At 54.6% G+C, this 21972-nt stretch overlaps 3 protein-coding genes across 3 annotated transcripts; all 3 read right to left on the bottom strand.

Annotated features, from left to right (window-relative positions):
* Positions 1-76: 76 nt before the first annotated feature.
* Positions 77-9388, bottom strand: ENO2 (enolase 2). Its single transcript, XM_064410475.1, has 12 exons — positions 9197-9388; positions 6441-6532; positions 5445-5540; positions 5089-5147; positions 4019-4088; positions 3717-3850; positions 2793-3015; positions 2144-2341; positions 1827-2028; positions 1511-1619; positions 1315-1373; positions 77-980 (listed from the first exon to the last, which is right to left on the bottom strand). Exons 2-12 carry the CDS (start codon positions 6523-6525, stop codon positions 911-913), a joined length of 1305 nt encoding a protein of 434 aa, XP_064266545.1. The 5' UTR covers positions 6526-6532; positions 9197-9388; the 3' UTR covers positions 77-910.
* A 148-nt stretch (positions 9389-9536) lies between these two features.
* Positions 9537-15906, bottom strand: LRRC23 (leucine rich repeat containing 23). Its single transcript, XM_064410476.1, has 7 exons — positions 15748-15906; positions 15561-15673; positions 14479-14732; positions 14264-14394; positions 10912-11048; positions 10158-10380; positions 9537-9874 (listed from the first exon to the last, which is right to left on the bottom strand). The coding sequence occupies exons 1-7, from the start codon at positions 15862-15864 to the stop codon at positions 9836-9838; spliced, it is 1014 nt and encodes a 337-aa protein (XP_064266546.1). The 5' UTR covers positions 15865-15906; the 3' UTR covers positions 9537-9835.
* Positions 15907-19227: 3321 nt separating this feature from the next.
* TPI1 (triosephosphate isomerase 1) lies at positions 19228-21927 on the bottom strand. The gene is made up of 7 exons (XM_064410473.1): positions 21730-21927; positions 20942-21065; positions 20779-20863; positions 20520-20652; positions 20334-20419; positions 20063-20150; positions 19228-19793 (listed from the first exon to the last, which is right to left on the bottom strand). Exons 1-7 carry the CDS (start codon positions 21839-21841, stop codon positions 19675-19677), a joined length of 747 nt encoding a protein of 248 aa, XP_064266543.1. The 5' UTR covers positions 21842-21927; the 3' UTR covers positions 19228-19674.
* Between the last annotated feature and the right edge of the window lie 45 nt (positions 21928-21972).

Genomic DNA, 21972 nt, shown 5'->3' with positions numbered 1-21972 from the left:
CCTGCTCTGGTGGCAAAACGTCCCCACTTCCCCAGTGCTGGCAACTAAAGATAAACATCAGGCCAAGTCAGGCAACTCAGGTGTGAAATACATTTTAATAGAGTTTAGGGATCTGTAGTTTGTCTGTTGCTCAGCTGAGCACGGGCTGTCCAGAAGGTGAAGCAGACATCGTGGGCAGAGGGGAGGGTGAAGGAGTGCGAGAGGCAAGGGAACAGAGAGAGAAAGGTCACAAGAAGCAAATGAGAGCGTGGGTTTGTTTACGGATGTGCTTTAATCTATTGCCCCGCAGTCCTCTGTGCTGAGCCAGAGGCTGGCAGCACGCACACGCACACCCAGCGTGGCACAGCAGCGCGCTTCAACACCAAGCTGCCGGCAAGCACGGCCCAACACGGCACAGCCCAACACGGCACAGCCCAACACGGCGCTGCCGGGGCTCAGTGCACACGCACGCCTGGGGCACAGGGACGCCGTAGGCCAGGACACGTACACACACCTACACACATGCACAACGAGAGCGAGCCGCCGGCAGCACCCACAGGCCGGCCGGCGCGCCGATGGTCACCGCACATGCTTTGGCGTGCCGGGAACGCGCTGGGCAGCCGCTGCCGCGCTCCGGCACGCCAGCGGAGCGGCCCAGGCGCGGCCCTGCGCGAACAACAGAGACACACAATGCCGAGGTCCGGGAATGCTTATGACCCCACGGCAAGGGACGCGGCGTAGGCCGCTCTCTCGTCCTTCACCGGGGTACATCTAGCCACCGACACCTGAACTCGAGGGGTTTCGAGGTGAGAGGAAACCAGGTGACAGAGTGGGGAGAAAGAGCAAAAAAGGGAGCAGTGGAGGGGAAGAGGGGTTCAGAGTCTGTGAGGTGGGAAAGAGCAGCAGGGTGGCTGTGCCCTGGGGACAATGTTCAAAGAACACTTGGGTTGCGAAAGTTGTGTCCGGCGAAGCGTGCTTCGTCGCCAAGCTCTTCCTCAATCCTGCAGGAGAGAGACAGCACACGTCAGGCCCTTGTAGTGAGGGAGTGTTGGAGGCACCAGGGCTCTGGAGAGGCAGCTCATCAGCAGGAAGCTGACATGCGCCCTAGGAGCTCAGCTCCTGCCAGCTGCTGTGACTGCAGGGCTGCACCCTCATGCCAAGGAGAAGGAAAGGAGTCTGCCCCAGAGGCCCCCCAGGATCCTACATCATCTCTGTGCCTTGTCTTTGTAACATTTCACCCACAAGCCACATCTACCCTGAGGCTTTCAGCTTCTGCCACCCAACTGGTCACTCCCCTATTCTCTCTTCTGCATTCCCATCCCTGGAGCTCCTTACCTCATGAGCTGGTTGTATTTAGCGAGGCGTTCAGACCTGCAGGGAGCACCCGTCTTTATCTGTAAAGCATTCCCCAAAGCAAACACTGTAAGACACTGTTATGACTTGTACCAGTTTCTCATGGCAGGGCAGGGGATTCTGTTTTGACACCCCTTTGCTTTCCTCCAAGCCTATGCATGGCCTGGCTTTCACCTACCTGCCCAGTGCACAGTCCTACAACCAGATCAGCAATGAAGGTGTCTTCAGTCTCCCCAGACCGGTGGCTCACCATCACACCCCATCCATTCTCCTGGGCCAACTTGCAGCTGCAAAAAGTGAGAAATGCAGTCAGTAGCTCCTACTCCTACAACTACCACCTGCTCAGGGTAAGATTCAGGCACACTCTGCTCCCACTCTCAGCATCCTGCACTTTGGTAGAGACACAAGTCTGTTCACCTGGTGCATAGTGTGACACCTGGCTGTGGTTCATCACCACCCCATTCACAGGACAACAAGGGCATGGGCTGACTCACGCTTGGATGGCCTCTGTGACAGATCCAATCTGGTTGACTTTGAGCAGGAGGCAGTTGCAGGCTTTCTCTTCAACAGCTCGCTCGATGCGCTTGGGGTTTGTCACTGTCAGGTCATCTCCCACTATCTGAATCCCCACGTTGGCAGTGAACTTAGACCAGGCCTCCCAGTCATCCTGGTCAAAGGGATCCTCAATGGAGACCACTGAAAGGACAACCAAAGAGGCACGAGTCAAAGCTGCCTCCCTTCCCACCCCTAAAACACAGAGGGTTTGTGCCGCACCGGTGCTGATTCCCTGCCGCCCCGCGCAGCAGCTCACCTGGGTAATCACGAACAAAGCTTTGGTAGAGGTCACCCAGCTCATCTCCAGAAATGTAGCGGCTTGGATCATCTGGGGACTTGAAGTCCAGGTCGTATTTGCCGTCACGGTAGAACTCGGAGGCTGCCACGTCCATACCAATGACGATCTTGTCTGTGTAGCCCGCCTTGTCGATAGCTTCCTTGAGCAGCTCCAGAGCTGAGGGGAGAATGGCACTCAGGAGAGCCAGCCCATGCAGAGAGCTCTGCCTTTTGGTGGGAGTCTCCCTTGGGAAGGTCTCTAGAGCCACTGAGAGTCTGGTGGTGTGATGGAGAAGTAGAAGGGAGCCCAGAAGGCAACAGAAACATGCTAAGGAGCTGTAGGGGCTGTGTCCAAAGGGACAACGAGGAATTAAAATGTGATTCCACAGCTCAAAGACAAGTTTGTGAAAGGCCTTGCAAAAGCGTGCGCACACATAAAAGGTTTGTGTGGAGAGGCTGTGACAGATCAAGGCCACCCCAAGGAGAAGGAACTTAGAAACATTCCCTAACACAGGAGGTCAATGACACTGAGGCATCATCTTTTGAATCAGTCTGGGGAATGCTGTGAGCTGGGCATAGGAACCCATAGCATTGCAGGCAGGGGTACCCCATCTCTGTGGGGCTCTCACCTTCGCTGTTTTCCAGGATGTTGGGAGCAAAGCCTCCCTCATCACCCACATTGGTAGCATCTTTGCCATACTTCTCCTTGATGACGCTCTTGAGGTTGTGATAGACTTCAGCCCCGATGCGCATGGCATCGCGGAAGCTTTCGGCTCCCACAGGCAGGATCATGAACTCCTGCATGGCCAGTTTGTTGCCTGCATGGGAACCTCCATTGATCACGTTGAAAGCCTGGAGGAGTCCATAAGAGAGTCAGAGCTGAAGGAACCGGTCTTGGCACCCCTGAGAGGTGGCTCTCAGATGTGTCACCCTGCCCGTACATGCCACATCCCACAGGGGTGTGTAAGCACATCAGCTTCAACCATCAGACCAAAGACACATAAGCCTGGAGTCTTCCCTCCAGAAGTGGCTCAAACAACATGGTTAGGGAGGATTTTCCCACCTGTTTCCCTCTCAGAGATCTCCTGAGTTATGTGTGTTTATCTATGTTCTGTTTATCTGTATGTGTTTATCAACAGTGCTGTCAGTCTCTCTTCCAGGACCTTTTTTCTTAACTCTGAGAAAATTTTAGCATCCACAACTCTCTTTGTGAAAGAGTTTCTCAAGGCAGGTTCCCCCTGGTGTGAAGACCCATATGCCCTTGTGCCCCAGAGGGTTGGCATGATGCCCTCTGCTTCTTGTGCTAAGAATGAGATCTTCAGTCAGCTCCCCACCACAACCTCTCCTGTATCCTTCTCAGGCTCCTTTTTCCCCACTGAAACTTGAAAAATCTCAAGCCTTGGTTTGCTTCCCTGACAACTGCAGTGCACTCACCTGATGTTTCAATCCCATATCCCTTCCTTATCTACCTCCCAACACTTCTGCAGTTCCTTTTGGAAACAACACTCTTTTGGAGTTTCTGAAGGTGGATGTCAAGGACAGAGGGGTCTTACTGGCACAGGAAGGATGAGGTCAGAGTTGCCGGCCAGGTCAGCGATGTGCCGGTACAGGGGCACATCCTTCTCCGCAGCTCCCGCCTTGCACACGGCCAGCGAAACTCCCAGGATAGCGTTGGCGCCAAACTTGGCTGTGGGCAAAGGAGGAGATTGACTTTTCAGGTGGCAACATCCAGCCCAGTGGGTGGGTGCCCTTGCCAGCCCAGCCTTGGGCTCGTCACAGCTTGGACAGTGCCCCCCTCTCCAGCCCTGCAGCCTCCCACGCTCGTAATTTCCCGGCCAAAAGAGGGATGAATTACATTTGTTCTCTGTGCCGTCCATCTCAAGCATCAGATTGTCTATCTTCTCTTGATCCACAACAGAGAGGCCCTGCAAGAAGGAAACAGCTCCTGAGAAGGAGATGATTGGAAGAGCTGCTGGCTCTGGTGTGCGGGAGAGGAGGCGTTGATGGAGAAGCTGGGGGAAAAAGGACCTTTTCAGCTTGTGGGGGAACATATACACACAAAGCTCTGGAAACTGGTGCTGTGGTATTTAGTCAGGTTAGGTGACCCTGATGGCGTTGCTGCAGTGCAGTGTGGATGTACCCATGGTGGAGAGGGGGTCAGCTGCAGCCCAGGCAGGGCCACGCATTGCTGGGGACACAGGACGCCCCTGGGGGTTTACCCAGCCTTTTGGCAGCTTCCAGGGAGCTTTGTGGTGCTGTGGTCACACAGAAGCTAGGCAGAACAACAGAACATGCTCAACCTCAAGCAAGCGAATGTAGACTGGATGGAGCCATCCCCAGGAGTGAGGTGGAGAGGAAGATTAGAGCCAACACAGGCAGCCCTCCACCACACTGGGTATTTTTCAGGGGTGGAGAGAACTGGGCTCTCGGCCAGAGCCAGCCATGGGCTACATAGCGTGTATTACGTGGCTTTGGCTCGGCTCTCCTCAAAGCAGGCTCCAGGTCTTCAGGTGTGAACAGGCTGCAGATGTGACACCACTGCTCTGCAAGGCTGTGCCAGACCCTGCACGGTACAACCATTGCTCATCACACCAGCACGAGGCCACAGACATGTGGATGTGATTCAGTGCTTGAGGGGGAGCACAGCTGAAAGAGGGGGTGAGCTCTACAGGGAGCACCGAGGGGACTAGTTAGGCTGCACAGATGCTGCGGTGGACCAGGAAGAATTAAATCCTTTCCTCCTAGAGAAAAGATTGCTGTGGACACACACAGGCATGGGAGAGCGGGAGGCGTGTGCCCAGGTTCACAGAGAGCATCGCTGTGTCTGTTAACCCAGGCAGATGAAGAGAGGCAGAGACAGAGATCAGGAGACAGAGGTGGACCAGAGTAAGCATTAGACAAGGGGGAACAAAGAGAAATCCTTACAGAGCCCACGATAGCTGGGGCGACAGTGCTGTTGATATGATCCACGGCCTGCAGGACCCCTAAAGAAGGGAAGAGGCAGAGAAAGAAAGAGAGAGAGAGAGAGAGAGAGAGAGTGAGGCAGAGAGAAGAGTGGAAAGAGGGAGGGAGAGGACCAATAGAGAGACTGAGAGAGGGAGGGAGACAGCAAGGGAAGATCGAGGTCTGATCTTTCACTTTACGCTAGGTCTATGCCTCTGTGGTCTCCCTGAGGGCAGTGGGACACATCTGTGTCACACCAGTGGGTGGGCAGTACCCTCCAGCAGAGCCCCACACGCAGGCAGCCCCGAGGATGAGCTGTGGAGCAGGCATCTCCCCACCTTTCCCAAGGAAACGTGACTTGTCGTTGTCGCGCAGCTCCAGCGCTTCGTAGATACCAGTGGACGCTCCGCTGGGGACGGCTGCTCGAAACATGCCTGGGGAACAGCAAAACAGGGTGTGAGACAAGCAGAGGGTGAGGAGGAAAAGCCCTCATGCACCTGCTTCTGCCCTGCTTTCACAGGAAAGGATGCAGCAACTGCTTGTGCAAATGGATGGCCCCACTGGCTGGCTGCTCGCGGCTGGTCTCCCTAGAGGTGGAGCACCTCAGTGGCAGAAATAAATGCACCCAGGGCTTCCAGGCTGAGGAACTTGGATGTTGGGCACCCAGAGATTCACACTGATCCCAGAATTGTGTCTGATGGGTGAAGTTCCTCAGCCCTCCTCCTAGTTCCAGAAGCAGCCTGACTCACAGCCACCCTCAGCTTCCTCCCCCTCAGACCGAGGTTTCTGCCTCACTGAAGAAGGAAGACAATGGTTGCATGCCTGCTCTGGCCTCTCACTGCTCCTCACCCCTCAGCCCAAGCAGTTTTGGGCCCCGTGCAAATGCAGCTCTTCCAGCTGAGCCCCATGCATGGACATAGGTGCACAGAGATCTCAGGAACAAAGCTTTACCCCTGCCATGAACACAGCCATGGATGTGCTACCAAACGTCTACTGCGCCCCAGGACTAAAAGCACAGCTGCAGCAGGGCTACAATGAGAAGATGCAGACATTTATGATAAAAAGACCTTCTGTCCCTGCTATGGGCAGGTACATGGCTCATGTCACATTCAGGACAGCCAGCTGTCTTGTGATTTGGCCAGCACGTGTGCAGGGTTGCTGAGCACAGGCACAAGCAGAGCCACAAGCAGAGTTGTGGTCTCTGCCTCTTCCCCTGACTTGTTGTCTGCTGGGGTTCACCCGTGAGGACCCTCCGTGCTCTTGGCATGCCAGGCTGCTGCACAGCACCAGCTCTGGGCAGGGCTTGTCCTCTGTCTCTTATGTCACCCACATACCTTTGTGTGTGTAGAGGTCCACCTCGACGGTGGGGTTCCCACGGGAGTCCAGGATCTCACGGGCATGGATCCTCTCGACTGCCATGGTGAGTCTGTGGAGAGGAGAGAACGGGATATGTTCAGCTCTGAGAGGCTCCAGGATGTGGTGCTCACCCCTTCTAGGTCTAGACTGACAGAGACAAGGGAATTCAAGGAAAAGTGACCTTAGAAATTTGGGCTAAAACTATTCGCCCTAGGAAATTTAGAAATTCACCCAGACTATGAATCTATGAACATTTTCCCAGGAACTGGCTATCTATTTGAATTTGCCTTGTCCCTCTGCTGCAGCTGACAAACCAGGAGCACTCTGCCTCTCCCTGCATCACAGCACAGCGCCCGACACAAGCCTGGATGGCAGGGATGGGGAGCGTGCCACGGGCAGCAGAGAGGGAGGGATCAGCTGGCACAGCAGGGAGGTGCTCCCGGCTCTGGTGTCAAGGACAGGGCAGCAGCTCCTGGCATCTCCTGTCCCCTTGCCGGGAGGCGAGGACAGCGCCTGCCAGGCCAGACAGCAAGCGGTGCCGTGTCCCTGAGCAGCGAATGGGGAGCCAGCCGAGCGTGATGGGCAGGGGCAGCCGGCCAGGGGGGACCCCCAGCCATCCCAGCCCGGCTGTCCCAGACCCAGGCATGCCCCCCGTGCTGAGCGCCTGCTCAGTGTCTGCGGGGTCAGGCTGTGCCAAGGCGGCGGGAGCCTGGCAGCCTGAGGAGCCATCTTGCTGAAGGCCACGGTGCCTCAGACATGGCAAAGAGGGCTCGGAAGGGAGGGGGCACCTGGTTAAAGCTGAAGTAGAAAACGTGCTGATGGCTGTTTGAAAGAGCTTCTCTTGCTGCAGTTTGCTCTCCAGGGCTTCCAAATCAGCTCCCCATGCCACCTTCTCTTTCCCCTGGCTGTGCTATGCTGGGGTGCTGCAATGAGGCGTGTGTCCCCCCATGCTCCCAGCACTGCCAAGTTTTCCTCCCCTGGCTCCCCCAGATGATTCCCTCAGCCCTGAGCAGGGCTGGCAGAGGCCAGAGCAGCCACAGAGCCCCAGCCAGGACCTCCCTGTGGCGTGTGTGAGCAGGGGCATGGCCAGCACAAGGTCTCAGCACCAGGGCAGGGGAAAATGAGCTGGAACCAGCACATCCCCACACCGAGGGGAGCTGAGAAGCAGGATGGGGAAGCCGGAGGCAGTGCTCAACACCCCTGCCCCGGGTGGGTGGAAATCACAAGGGTGTGAGGAAATCGTGCTGCTGCTCTGAAGTTTCAGCCAGAGCTTCTTGTGTGGGGAGTTATGGTCAGCGACTCCAGGGTTCTCTGGAGCCTGCACGGGGCCCTCCACCATGTCCATCTGGGCTGGGATCCCCCATCAGCCGCTTTGGCAGTGCTCCTCACGCCATCTGGCACACGCCACAGGAACTTCCTCCAGAATCGTGCTGGCTCAGCCAGCCGTGAGCTTCCTTTGCAGCAGTGTCCTGGCCGTGCCTCAACAGCCTCCACAGAGGGACAGGACCCCGCTTTAAGTCATCTTTGACAGCACACCCGTGCCAGATGCTGTGACCCTCTGCTTATCTGGCCATGTTGCCCCTGGTCACATCCCTGTGGTCACATCCACCTGCCCCTCTTGGAGCCAGATCCGAGGAAGCCAAATGACATGCCCAAATCCAGCCTTGCCTGCCCCACCCCATCACTTACAGGATCTTCTCTCCCTTGTAGTCCTTTAAAGCCTTTTCTCCACTTGTGTTGCTGCCCCGTGTCGCCTGCCTTTGCTCTCTTTTGAACAGAACCACCCTGAAATCCCTGCTATCAGCTGCACTGTCCTGAAAGGAGGTCAGAGGCGGATAAGCTGGGATAAGGGATTGGGATGGAGCCATAGCTGGGAAGCCACAGACCACATCCAGGAAGAGAGAGAGGAGGCTGTGCAGCCCCGTGAGCAGGGGCTGGGCAGCGCACGCTGGGAGGCTGGTGCTGCTGCAATGCCTTCCTGTGGAGCTGGCGCTGGCAGCAATTCCCTGTCCCTGCCAGGCCAGCACGGTGGAGACCTTTCCCCCAGGGCACCGCCACCACTCCCGTGTGCTGCTGCCATTCCCCCGGGCTGGGCACTGCTCCCAGGAAGCCCGCACTGCTGCAGTGTCGTGACTGATGCAGCTACTGCCTGCCTGACTGTCACCTCCTCTCCCTGCTCTCCCCCTCCCCTGTGGTGTGGGGCTGTGCGAACAGGAAAACATCCCCTCTTCTCCCTCCCTCTCCCTGAGCGCCCGTGTTTATGTCAACACCTCGGGAGGCTGGGGGGGCTGGTCTGCTCCGAGGTGGATCCTCTGCCCAGACTGAGCGTCGCCTTCTCCCCACTGCCACCCCTCCCCCGGGGACAGCTCCATCCCCCGGCACTCCCGGCAGTGCCCTTGGGAGCACCACTTATCCTCGGTGTTTGCCCCCCCCCCTCCTGCAATTCCCTGGGTTCACGTCTGAAATGATGATTGCCGGGAGGGGAAAGGGGGGGGTTTGGGAAGGAGGGAGTACCTGAAATTAAAATATGAAAGAAAAGTCAGAAGGATGGGGATGAGGAGACAGAGGTGGGAGGAGCGGGGGGAGGAAGTGAGGGGAGTTGAGCTGTTAATGCCGCCCGCCGTGGTCCTTCTCCGCAGGGACCCCAAAGTGCGTGTGGGGTTTGGAGGGCACAAGGTGGGCAGCAGAAGCATGCACGCAGTGAGGGCTGTGCTGGCCGTGGGGAGACGCTTACCTTCCTAGGGCAGGGATGGACGAGAGATCGAGAAAGTGCTGGTAGCAAGGAGAGAGGACGAAGCTGAGGAGGGATGCAGGACCTCAAGGGGAGATGATGTGTCCTCTAAGCCAACGGTGGCGGCAGCAGCAGGATGGAGACGCCCCTGATAGGGCCGGGACAGCAGCATGTGACCCAGAGCTGCGATGAGTCAGGATTTAGCAAAGCTTTGCAAACAGCACGTAGGGGATGGAGAGACAGAGAGAGGCAGGCAGCAAGGGATAGACGTAGACAGATGAGGGTGAGAGAGCCAGGGAATAGGAGTGGGTGTGCAGGATAAACAATCCCAGTCACTCCAGGCTCATTAATTATTTTTATTCAAATCAGAAAATCTTGCAGGGGTTTTGGGAATCAAATCGAACCACAGAACCTGTAACTCTCCCCTTTCCCCTCTCAGGCCTACTGAGAATAGAACATAGTGCAGTGACTGCAAAACACTGCAGTGCCTCAGGGCAGGACCAGGGTGGGTAGCACTCCTCTTTTCTCCAGAGGTAAAATGAGGTGAAGCTGGTACCTACAGCTCTCACTTTCTCAGCCTCACAAACAGGGAAAGGCATCACTACATCTTGACAGCTTCTGGGAACAGGTGTTAAAAACAGGTCACTCAGCCACTGTATCCTCGAGAGATTCTTCCATTTCCTGAAGAAGGGAGGAGGGAGAAGTTAATGACTCCATGCCCAATGTCCCTTCCCATTTCACTGCCCTCTTTTGCTAGTGGGATCAGGAATGGCAGGAGGGTGGCATGCTGGCCACCACAAACAGGTTGCAAAGCCTGGCCTCTTTTTCAGGCTCTTGTGCTCTTGAGACTGACATCCCTCACCCTTCTCCTCACGAAATATAGTGGAGGAGAGGCTTTACCAGCATGCTTGGTCCTTTTTCTTTCTCTCCACCTCCTCTAATCCCTGCACTGCGTTGTTCTCACCTTTTCTTTTGCCTTCCTTGTCTGTCGGATTTTCTCGGCCTCTTCCCGCTCCTCTTCCTCAACCAATTCCTTGTCGAGGCGCTGCAGCTGGGGCAGCCGGGACAGGACCTGCAGCCGGTAGTCGGGTTCTTCGGCACACGGATTGCCCATCAGCACCAGCGCCTGCAGCGTGGGGAGGACCTGCAGTTTTTCCACCTCCTGGAAGCTTTTGATCCCATTGCTCCTGAAGAAAAGGAAGCACAGAGAGCAGGGGATGGAGACCTGTGTGAGTAGTGAAATCCCTTTGGACCAGTAAGTGGACAAGACAGAAAAAGCAAAACTTAGCAGTATGAGGTACCATAGGCCTTAGACCACAGATCTGTCACCTAAGATCCAGATCTGTCTGCAGCTCCCCAGAGTGAGGCACAAAAAGGACATCTCTGGATTCCTCTGTGCTCAGCCAGCCATTGAGCCGTGTGACATCACCATGGTCCTGCATGGCAAACACTGAGAACTAAAAGGCATTTGCAGGCAGAAGCCAGATAACACACTTTGAGGGATCCATCTGGCTGGAGAGGCTGATATTTTCTGAGAAGCCCAGGAAAGGCTCTGGCTGTTACATCCTAGACAGCTGCTGAACACAAGTTAAGGATGGTAAATATCAACCCATCCCTACCAGGCCTTCAACTTCCAAAAAAACCTCCAGAAAATCCTAAATATCTAAATGGGAGTGCAGTCTGATCTCTGGTCCCAACACAGAGCAGGGAAGACCCACCGTAGGTTGAGGTACTGCAGGCACTTCATGCTGTCAGAGAATCCATCCAGGGCCTCAAGCTTGTTGTCACGCACGTGTAGAATCTCCAGCTGCTCAAACTCCTCAAGGCCTTCAAGGCTGCAAATGGTGTTCTTGGCCTGAGCACCAGGGAGGCAGGAAGAGAGAAGGAAAATGGGGGCACAAAGGAGAGGGGACAGCAGTTATTTCTGGCCTTTACATCTCTTTCTATCCTTCAGACTTCCTACCGTTCGTAACACAGCCTTGTCTGAAGCTCAGTCAGATAGCTCAGGGTCTTGGCCAAGTGGGTTCTCAGAATTCAGATTCAAGGACCAAAAGTTTGCTGAAAAAATGTTTCCTGAAGCATTGCTTGGTGTCTGAGACAAAACCAGCCCATGTGAACACTCCACTGCACCCCTTTCCATGGCAGTGCCAAATTTGAGCCTCAGAGAGCACCAGCATGGAGGGGAAAGCACACCTGAGCCTAAAATTAATGTGTTTAAAGGATGAGTAACCAGCCCCTCTCAGTCACACAGTCCATGTAGTCCAGGCACTTTCCAGTAGATGCTTCCCTTGTGGGGAAAATCTATGACCAAGAAGTCCCTTCAGAGAATTCACAGAATGACTAGGTTGGAAGAGACCTTAAAGATCATCGAGTCCAGCCCATGCCCTAACACCTCAACTAAACCATGGCACTGGGTGCCACATCCAGTCTTTTCTTAAACACATCCAGGGATGGTGACTCCACCACCTCCCTGGGCAGACCATTCCAGAACTTTATCACCCTTTCTGTAAAAAACTTCTTCCTAATATCCAACCTTGGCATTGCTTAAGAGTGTGTCCTCTCGTTCTGTCAGTTGCTGCCTGGTGAAAGAGACCACCCTGTACCTGACTACAGCCACCTTTCAGGAACTTGTAGAGAGTGATAAGGTCACTTCTGAGTCTCCTTTTCTCCAGGCTAAACACCCCCAGCTCCCTCGGTCATTCCTCACAGGGCTTGTGTTCCAAGCTGCTCACCAGCCTTGTTGCCCTCCTCTGGAGGTGCTCAAGCATCTCAACGTGCTTCCTAAACTGAGGGACACAGAACCGGACACAGCACTTCTACTCCTCTGGGCTGTGTCTTACTTCAGGAAGTTGAAAATTCCCCATCACTGAATTTCGCTCACTTCACTGGGATGTGGCTTAACGAAGCAGGGAAATACGGAAGCTCTGAATTTCAGGTGCTAGTTTCACAGCAGGATTTCGGCTGGAAAAGACCACTAGAGGTCTCCTGCCCAAGCGGAGGCTCCCCGCAGTGCCAGCACCTACGCTCTGCTCTGTCAGGCTGCTCACCGCCTTGTGCGGCCAAGTTTGGAGCATCCCTGGTGATCATCGTCTCCCCGCCACGTTCTCCAGCCTGGAGCTGAGCAGGCTTTCCTTGCCCACGTGGCTCGGGGCTGCAGTCCCGAAGGATGCTGAGACCTGAATGGAAAACGGGGTGAGAGGTGCTGTTGTGCTCTCTCTTCCTCACAGGTACCCAAGCAATGATGTGGGCAATACTTGAGACTGAAAAAGGGGCACAGGCTGAACTGGTGGGAAGGAGAACATTTTAGGGCTGAGTCGTTCAGGATGTGGACATTTTGTAGAAAGGAAGGATTTTCATAGAAACTGGACAACAAAGAATCTGGACCAGCTGAGCCAAGTAAAAGGAGCAACACCAGGACAAGAAGAGGAAAGTTGGCTATTTAGTGAAGGCCACATGAGCAGATTTATCAGTCAGGAAGGATTAGGACATTGTACCTCAGAGAAAATTGTGAGCTGGTGTGGGTGGGGAGCTCACTGATCACTGGTTTACAAAAGGAATAGTAACCTCCTAAAACTCTCACTTTCTTCATCACTTCAGTGTGAATTGTTTCACCAGCACTAGCAGGACAATGCAGAAAGAATATTTTTCAGAGTTGTTCCAATTTTCTCCCCTAAATCAAACAACATTCTGTCTGACACACCATCACCTTCCCTTGGACACCAGTTCTTCACCCAGATGTGATGCCACTGTTTCTGAGGGAAAGTTCCCGTACGTTGCCCATGATCTCCTCTCCCCTTCCTGCACACTCCACCTTTTTCAGTTTTCACTGCTGCACCATGAAGCAGGAGCTAACACAGCCCTACTGTGACCCTCAAAAATTATGCAGGTGACACACAGCACACAGCCACCTTGTCTTCCTAGTACATACCATTTTTTACATATGAAATTTTATCTGTGGCTATGTCATATATTAACCAAATGGGGTTCAGTTCCTTAAATTGAACCCTTTGTCTTGAACCCTGTCCTTGAGGAATCAGCTGCACTTACCCAAGGCTGAAATAACATCAAAGTCTTTACACAGAAACCAAAGCATTACTGGGGGAGATTTCCCTGCAAAATGATTTAACGGGCAGGTAGACATGGGAGACAAATTCAAGCCCCAAGGATTCTTGTGAGTTAGTTGTTCTAGTTTTAACAATCACCCCTTGCAACTTTCCTGTTTCACATGGGCAGCTCAGAAACCCCTCAGTCATGCCAGGAACCTTCTCTCAGCAGAGATGCTCTGTTTGCTTCCCTGCAATAACTCACTAAGGTGACTGGGTATGCCTTGAAATGCTGTATTGTATCTACTGACTGATCCACTTCATCCATTCTTGGAGCACCTCCAGTCACAAAATCCCAGTTTTACATCAGAAAATTGTAGACAATCTCAGCAGGCAATCTCCTTAGTGTTTTCTGCCAGAGAATCTTGATGAAAAGAAGCCACATAGTTTTTGAAAGCCTTTATCATATTTAATTGCTTTTCAAGAGGTAGTGACTCAGGACATCTGTTTAGTCTTTGCAAGCTGTTGCACAGTGTGATCCATGGGGCTAAGCCATACATACTTTCTTCACTTGCATCTCTAGGAGTAAATGCTTCCTTGAAGTAATTGTTTATGATATTAAGAAACTGCTTCTCCTATCTTAGTTTCACTGCAATATTGAATCAATTTCTTTTTTGGCAGCTGTAGGTGTGAATCACATAATTGTGCTGGCTTTAAACCACTATTTGGTTAGGCCCATCAAAGAGGAGAAAGAGGCATTGCCTCCCTTTGTCACCCAAAAAGCAAAGCTGTTGCTTTGCCCAGTGATCTCCAGTGATCCCAGGGCACATGGAATACAAGCTTTCCCAACACTGCCTGAAGGCAAAGCTGCCCTCCTGCAGGAGGCCGTGAGGGAAGGACCTGATGCACCCAACATCGACTCCTATGTGATTCGCGGTTCATGGCCACTCCCTTTGTGCTATCTGGGCTGCAGGAGCTGGGATCTGCAGCAGCTCTGTCCCACTCCCCGGGCTGGCTGATCCCTTACCAGATAGAGCTTCTTGAGCTTGGAAACGCCGAGCCCTGCTGTGGTCGTTATCTTGTTTCCTCGCAGCTCCAGGACTTGCAGGCTGAACAAATGGTCGTGACTCAGGCCCAGCACTGTCTCGATTTTATTTTCTGAGTGCCAGAGGAAGAAGAAACAAGAAAGTTAATCCCACCTTTCCAAGAGCGTGTCCCCTCAAGACAGGTAGCCTGTATCACCTTTCAGGCTGAGGTTGGCTAGGAGGGGGTGAGTAATGCCCTCAAAATCCATGATGTGGTTGCGATCAAAGCTGATGACTTGGAGGTAGGGCAGCTCCTGCATGCTGGCACTGGTGAGCAGATTCCCATCCACCTTCAGCCAAAGCAGCTGGGTTAGGCTGCTCAGTGGGGCCAAATCTTTCAGCTTGTTCTTTGACAAATCCACATACCGCAGGTGAATGAAGCTTTCGAGGAGGCTGATGTCTGTCAGGCCCCTGAGGGAGAGTGAATGTGGATAAAATATCTCTCATATTTCCCCACTACCATCTTTTGGGTTGCTCCTTGCCACTACTGGAGGGAGGGCAACCATCCCTCCTACTTCCCTGCTGTCCTAGATAGCCCTGCTGAGAGAAGGAAGAAAAAGGCAGGTGATAGGGACAGGCCTGTAAGCAAAGATGAATGGTAAGATTGGACCTGCTTTCCTGGCAGAGGGAGTACTTACTGCCATTGAATTGTATCTGTCAAGAAAGGGCACAACCAGAGCAGAGAAAGGGGTAAGTTTTGGGGAGGAGTCTGTTAGACAATAGTGTCAACACAAAGGACTGTGTGGAAGGACTTTTCTAGTGGAAAAAATAGTGGCTGAGATACCCTGTGAGGCTGCTGAAAGAAACACTCTCAATGAGGCCTTGGTTAGGTGGCTCTGCTGGGGAGGCTGAGGCTCCAAACTGTCCCAAGGCCATTGTGGCACAGTACTTACAGCTGCCTGCCTCACAAGTTACCAGCTAGGAGGACAGATGCCAATGGATATTTCTCAGAGTGCCTGCAGGGAGGTCACTCTGTTCAGGCTCCCCTAGGAGGGCACAGTCCAGAGCGATGGGCCGGCTGCCCTCAGCCCTGGGGCACACTGATGTTCCTTCCCAGCGGTGTGTCTGGCCAGGGCTGAGGATGGACAGGCTATGCTGAGGCACGGACTGGAACCCAGGTGGCTGGAGAGCAGGGCCTGGATAGCTCCTGCCCCTCATGGCCTGTCACCAGCCTGCGGCACAGCGGCCCCATGGCCACGGAGTAAGGGGCTTCTGCCGGGTCAGCCATTGCACACTCACTTGTTTTTGGCTTCAAACTTCACATAGGCGTGGGCCAGCCCGTTGCCGGTCTTACAGAGGAGAGAGAGGCCCTCCTTGAGGTCTGCCTCCGTCAGGGGACGGGGAACCAGCTCCTGGGAGAGAAGGAGAGCACAACGCCAGCGCTGGCCCAGCCACAGCCGGGCGGTGCTGAGCGCCTCCCCCTCACCTCTTCTTCCTTCTTCTCCTCATCCTCCTCCTTCTCCTCACCCTCTTCCTCCTTCTCCTTCTCCTCCTCCCCCTCTTCCTTCTCCTCCTCCTCCCCCTCCGGCTCCTCGTCCTCCATGCTGCCGGGGCAGGCCGCGCTCGCCGCCCCGCGCCGGCCGAGCCCCGGGCGCTGCCATGGGAACGGGGGCGGGCGCGGAGCCGGGCCGGGCCCGCCGCCCCCCGCAGCACCGCGGCGCGGGAGGCTCCGAGCGGGGCCCGCCCTCGCCACAGGCGCCGGGCGATCCCGCTCTGCCCTCCCGGCTGCGTGACATCTGCAGCTGTCGGCGTATCCAGAGAAGCGAAGGGGTTTTTTTTCGGTGGGAAGGGACCTCTTGCACAAAATCGGGGCCGGCTCAAAGTCAGGCAGGGCTGCACAGGGTGGTGGGCACTCGGGCGGTGAATGCCTAATTAACCCTTAATTTACCCTCTGGTAAACGTTTAATTAACATGTTCAGCAGAATTAGCCTTGGGCTCTGCATGAAGCCTCCCCGAATATGAGCACGTGGATGCCGGGAAGGCGTTTTTGGGGTGCACTGCTCCAGCCCTGTCCTCCAGGCTGTGGAGCTGGGAAGGGCTGAGGCTGCCCGTGCCCAGCCGATGCCAACAGCACTGGGTGTTTACCAGGCAGGAATGCTGCTCAGAGCTGATGGTCAGCACTGGTTTGCAGTTAATACAAAGTCCAAGGCTCTGCTCCCTTTCCCTTCAGTGCACTTTGCTCCTTTGCAGAGCCTGGATAACGCTAGTGCTAGGTAAGCTGGCCCAAGCAGAGCTGCTCACACAACCATCAGCCCCTGCCCTTCCTGCAAAGCACCCCTGTGCCCAGGGCTGCACAGCAAGCTGCACCCTGCCCTGTCCTGCTGGACTCCCCGGTGCCGACCCCTTCTCCTCTGCTACACATCTGAATGTGAACCTGAATTCACTCCCTGCTCATTATCACACAACCACAGAATGGTTTGGTTTGGAAGGAACCTCAAAATCAGCTCATCTCAATCCCTCTGCCACGGGCAGGGATGCCACTCACTAGACCGGGTTGCCAAGGGCTCCATTCAACCTGGCCTTGAACACCTCCAAGGATGGGGCAGCCACAAGTCCTTCGGGCAACCTGTTCCACTGCCTCACCACCCTCAGACTAAAGAATTAATCTGCATATGAACACTTCCTTTCCTGCCTTTGCTTCCTGCCCTAAACATTCCCTAATTACAGAAGGAAACACAAATCTTTAAACTAGAGAAATTTTATTTAGATTATATATATCCCAAACCTAATTGTCCTCATAATTAGGGAAGGTATGTGCTAAAAGCTGGCCCACACACCCACAGAGGAGCACGGGGTGATGGTGGCAGGAGGGGGAGCCCAGGCAGCACCCGCTTCCAGGCCTGTCCCAGGAGCCATCAGCCCAATAAAGGCCCGTTTCAAGGAGCACGGGAGCACTGTGGGAACCCAAATTAAGGACTCGGGGAAAGGAAAACCCTGTCCAGCCCCATCCCAGGAGCCTCAGCCCCAGAGCACCTTTAGGATTAGAGGTGTAGCTGTATTCAGGGGCGTGGGACACTGGATGAGATGCAGAGGAAGAGCATTTGGGGATTGCACAGGACTCATTAGGGAATGATTAGGGCAGGAGCCAGAGGTGATCTAGGTCACACAGAGAAACAAATAAAGCATACAGGAATAAAAGGGCCAGTCATGTGTCAATGGTTTGTGATGATTTGTCCACATCCTGCACCTGATCAGCGCAGCCTGTCGGGTCTTCCCATTAAACTCCTTTTGCACTTTGCCCTGCGTGAGGAACTCGTGGTCAGAGCACCACAGGGAGCTGGAAGGGCTGGGATTGAGGGGCAGCTGCTGGAAGGAGACACACTGTACACGTGTGTAAATACTTGTGTAAATACACAGATATAAACAGACACTTGCTAGTGCACCTCTGTCCTGCTCAGCTGGAGCAGAGTGTGGGATCAGGCTGCCAGTGCTGTGTGGGAGTGCTCTGTGTGGCCAGCCATGGCTATGTTTAAGTCCAATATGTTCAAAGTAACAGAATATTCTGAGTTTAAAGGGATACCCACAAGGATCGTTGAGTCCAACATGTGTGTGTGGTGCCTACTGGGAATACAAGCTCAGCCTGGCTATTGTTTGGGCCTGAGGATGCAGAGCCATCGCAGCCTCTCTCAGGCTGTCACATCTGGCACAGTGCATTTTTCTCCAGCAGCAACCTGTTTTACATTCAACCACTACAATTTGCTGTGGGGATCTGGCAGTATTTCCACTCCAGAAAGATGCAGTCTTGCCAGGAAGCAGACAGAAAGAAGAGAAACAAGATCTGGCATTCCTGCTGATATAGAAATTATTTTCTATGAGTTTATTCCTCATTAAATGAATGTTTTTATGCCCCTGCATTCCCTCAAAGCAGCAAGATCAATGCCAGCTCCCATCTGCTTTCTTCTATGTAGGTCACTCTCCTGGGCTCTTGTGCTGTGGGCAGGAGCTGGCAGCAGAGCTGCAGCCAGTGGCCCAGCCCTGAGTGATGGTACCCAGTCCCTGCAGACTAAGAACCACTGTGTGCCCCTGCTGCATCACTGCTGCTCTGGCCTGTATGACCCAACAGCCCAAACCACAGCCACGGCCCAGCAGCCTCTCAGAAACACGTGCTCTGGTTGTAGAAAACAGTTTTCAATTTTTTTTTTTTGCCTTTGAACTATCCTCCTCCTTTCTACATCACTCCACACACGTACAGAGCTGGGAGCTGCCACCTCCTTGCTGCTGTCAGGCTCTTCCTTCTCAGACCACCCGATATCCTAGGAAGGAGATCCCTCCCATCCAGCTGGGCAGCAGAAGCTCCCCCAGCAGTAGTAGGGCTGAGCCCCCACTGCATCAGGCTTTTTCCTCCTTGCTCCTCAGCTTCGGCCCCTTATCCCTCAGGTGATGCCAGCACTAGCAGCTGGAACACTGCCCATAGGCTCCCAAGGATGTACCGCCTCACAGATAAGCTCCTCCTTGTGAGCCACTTCTTTTTCATCATCCTCAGTACTACCAAAAAAATAAATCAGCAGCTGGGAAGCAACATCAAGTCTTGCTTCCTCACCCACCAGCACATGGCTGAAAGCAGGCAGCAAGCACTGCCCCAACACAGGGCCTAAATAAAATCCTTCCCTGCAGAGTCTGAGCTGCCCCACTCTACATTCAATGAGCAAAGTCAATTACCAGTCCTTACAGGCAAAGAGCAGGGATGAGCACATTACTGAGCCTGCCAGGGAAGCCTGGCTCACTGGTGGAACACCCAGGTGCTCCAGCAGCTGCTGGAGTTGAACCTGTGCAGTGCCCACTGGGATAACAGTGGGCTCTCAGGGAAAACACCACAAACCCCTCTGTATTCAGCCACCTCCAAAAGCAGTAAGTTCTCCATGCTGCTTGTCCCCGAGATGCTTCCAAATAAGATCCAGGACACACCTTTGCATTTTCAGTTTTTCATTTATTGTTCAGTACGGAACACAGGTGAGGAAGACATCTCACAAGGGTCTAAGCTGACAGGTTCCTTGCTGATGGAGCTGAAGGATGCAAGAGACTGTGGTTCCTTTTTCCTCCCCGCAGCACCAGCAGCCCCCTGTCCCTGCAGGGCTGCAGGGAAAGGGAGAAATACTGGCCAGGTGGGCTGTGGGCTCTGAACAGGTCAACGGGAAACTGAGGATTCAGCTCAGACAGGAGACTGTCAAGACTCTGCTGAGACAGGCTCCTGCTACCAGGACTCCGAGGTGGTGGGGTGGTTAGCAGAACATCTAGAACAATGGCTGTGGAGGGGGAAAGCCTCGAGGGAGGCCTCCGTACTGAGACGTGTGCAACAAAAGGTCCCTTCTTGCTTCCATGTCTGAACCACAAGGGACAGCTCCTCACGGGGTGTTCAGTGTTTGGCATTGATGATATCCACGAACTCTGGCTTGAGAGAAGCGCCACCAACAAGGAAGCCATCCACATCATGCTGAGAGGCCAGCTCCTTACAGTTGCTGCCAGTGACAGAACCTAAGGAGGGAGCAGTGTTTTAAGGTCACATGTGCCACCTCTAGGAAAATGGAGCTAGGGCAAAGGCAGCACTAGCAAGGTATCAGCCACCTCTTGCAGACAGCAACTGTCTCCCATTTATCCAAGCAAGCTACCCAAACAAGCTAGAAGGTGATTCTTTATGCTCTCAAGATCAAGAGTTCCCTTGCCAGGGAGAGAATGATGTACAACTACAGCAACAGGTAAACTAAGCACTTGCTGCCCTGGAAAGTCACTCCAGACTCACTTACCTCCATAGATAATCCTAGTTGACTGAGCAACAGCATCAGACACGTGGCTCTTCAGCCACCCCCGCAGCTTCTCATGAACTTCCTGAGCCTGCAATACAACGCAGGAGTCACACTGAGGCCTGAGCCACTCTGCACACAGTCCCCTTCCAAAGACAAGGGGACAAGCAGTCTCTAAGAATCTCCAGGAGATTCTCAGTAAGAATCTTCAGGAAGGTTTCCTGAGGGGGAAGGGTCAGTTGCTCATTTAATCAGCCACCTCCCCTGCTCGTACCTGTTGGGGAGTTGCAGTTTTACCAGTTCCAATAGCCCACACTGGCTCATAGGCAAGAACCACTTTACTCCAGTCCTTCACATTATCTAGGGAGGAGGGAGAAGGTAGAGGTGAGCACAATAGAGGGAAGAGCAGAGCTGGAAAATGGCTAAAAAACCCAAACCAACCATTTCTTTTTCCTCTTACCAGCAATAGCCTTGGTCTGTTCAAAAACCACCTTCTCTGTTATGCCAGCTTCTCTCTCATCCAGCTTCTCTCCAATACAGGCAATGACTCCAAGGCCCTCAGCCAGAGCATGAGCCACCTTCTGCCCAATCAGCTGGGAATGGAAAAGAAACAAGGCAGCCAATAAAACAGGTTGGAGGTCTGTTTTAATTACTCACTTTTCCAGACTTTGCAGACCCATCTTAGCTGGACCAGGTCTCCAGTGTATGAGCCCACTCACCTCATCAGACTCTCCAAAAACATGCCTTCGCTCTGAGTGGCCTAGGATCACCCATGCAGCTCCAATATCCTTGATCATTGCTGGGCTGGGGAGAAAGGAGATGACTCACTGGAGGAAATTCACATCCCAGAGGCACCTTCTAACTTCACTCTCTGGGGCTCACCTGATCTCTCCTGTGAAAGCTCCCTTTGGTACCTTGTAGCAGTTCTGTGCTGCCACTCCAATCTTTGCATCGAGCTTCTGACGGGCAAAGTCTAGGTAGATGGCAGGGGCTCCACAAACCACCTCTGCAAGGCAAAGCACCCTGTTACCCTTGTGACAGGAGAAGGGCAGAAACTGTACCCAGCCACTGATCCCAGCCCCAAGAGGTCATTCCTCTCTCCTGGGAAGGCAGGAGAGAGGAATGCCCTCTCTCCCTCACTGGCATTTGGGGGGCCCTCTGCCACAGGACAATCCCTGCTATCCGATAACTCAACAGCAGGGAGCAAAGCCCTTTCCCGGGGGCTGGACACGCGATACCCGGCCGGCGGCCAGGTCGCAGGGGTCCCTTGGAAAGTGCCCAGATAAAAGACCGGGAGAGAATCCCACCCTGCAGCCGGGGCCTGGCCGCGCCGGGTTGCCCGGGGCTATAGCCGGGCACGGCGGCGGGCGGGGGCAGCGCGGTGCTCCGAGAGCGCCGCTCGCAGGGCCGGGGCCAGGCCGAGGGGAGGCGCGGGGCCGGGGCCGCTCCCGGGGGGCCCCGGGGGTCTCCGGGGTACGGCCGCACGTGGCGGCCGGGCCTGCGGGAACCCGGATCCGGTTTCGCGGGTATATTTAGCGCCGCTGCCGCGGGGTTATATTTAGGCCCCCGCCGCCCTCTGACATTTGCCGCTCCCCCGCCCGGGCCCGGGCCCGCTCCCCGGCTCCGCAGGGCCGTGTGGGACGTGCGCTACGTGCGGGCCGCGCCCTCACCGGTGTCGGCGGAGAGCTTGGCGCTGTTCAGCGTGTGGATGAGCTCGCCCAGGCTCTTCTTGTCGCCGTTCATCTTCCAGTTGCCCCCCACGAAGAACTTCCTGGGCGCCATGGCGGGAACGAGCGGGGCCGGTACCGCAGGAGACGCGAAGGTCAGCGGCGGCAGCGCGAGCGGAGACCGGCGCCCCTTTTATAGCCCGGCAGCGGCGAGACCACGCCCCCTGAGGCCCCGCCCCGCGCAGG

This window comes from Passer domesticus, chromosome 2 (assembly GCF_036417665.1).
Source record: "Passer domesticus isolate bPasDom1 chromosome 2, bPasDom1.hap1, whole genome shotgun sequence".
In the NCBI taxonomy this organism is placed as follows: domain Eukaryota; kingdom Metazoa; phylum Chordata; class Aves; order Passeriformes; family Passeridae; genus Passer; species Passer domesticus.
Note: the sequence above shows the minus strand (reverse complement) of the source record. Positions and strands in the feature narration are given on the sequence as shown.

What these genes read in the sequence shown, in the direction of transcription:
- ENO2 (XM_064410475.1), bottom strand. Translation starts at nt 6,525, where the DNA reads ATGGCAGTCGAGAGGATCCATGCCCGTGAGATCCTGGACTCCCGTGGG. An exon ending in ACCTCATCCTTCCTGTGCCA is followed by an intron (nt 3,016 to 3,716) that starts GTAAGACCCCTC and finishes GGACTCCTCCAG; the next exon opens with GCTTTCAACGTGATCAATGG. An exon ending in AAATACAACCAGCTCATGAG is followed by an intron (nt 981 to 1,314) that starts GTAAGGAGCTCC and finishes TCTCTCCTGCAG; the next exon opens with GATTGAGGAAGAGCTTGGCG.
- LRRC23 (XM_064410476.1), bottom strand. Translation starts at nt 15,864, where the DNA reads ATGGAGGACGAGGAGCCGGAGGGGGAGGAGGAGGAGAAGGAAGAGGGG. An exon ending in AGGAGAAGAAGGAAGAAGAG is followed by an intron (nt 15,674 to 15,747) that starts GTGAGGGGGAGG and finishes CTTCTCTCCCAG; the next exon opens with GAGCTGGTTCCCCGTCCCCT. An exon ending in CTGCAGTACCTCAACCTACG is followed by an intron (nt 10,381 to 10,911) that starts GTGGGTCTTCCC and finishes CCTTTTCTTCAG; the next exon opens with GAGCAATGGGATCAAAAGCT.
- TPI1 (XM_064410473.1), bottom strand. Translation starts at nt 21,841, where the DNA reads ATGGCGCCCAGGAAGTTCTTCGTGGGGGGCAACTGGAAGATGAACGGC. An exon ending in CAAGCTCTCCGCCGACACCG is followed by an intron (nt 21,066 to 21,729) that starts GTGAGGGCGCGG and finishes TTTGCCTTGCAG; the next exon opens with AGGTGGTTTGTGGAGCCCCT. An exon ending in ACAGACCAAGGCTATTGCTG is followed by an intron (nt 20,420 to 20,519) that starts GTAAGAGGAAAA and finishes CCTCCTCCCTAG; the next exon opens with ATAATGTGAAGGACTGGAGT.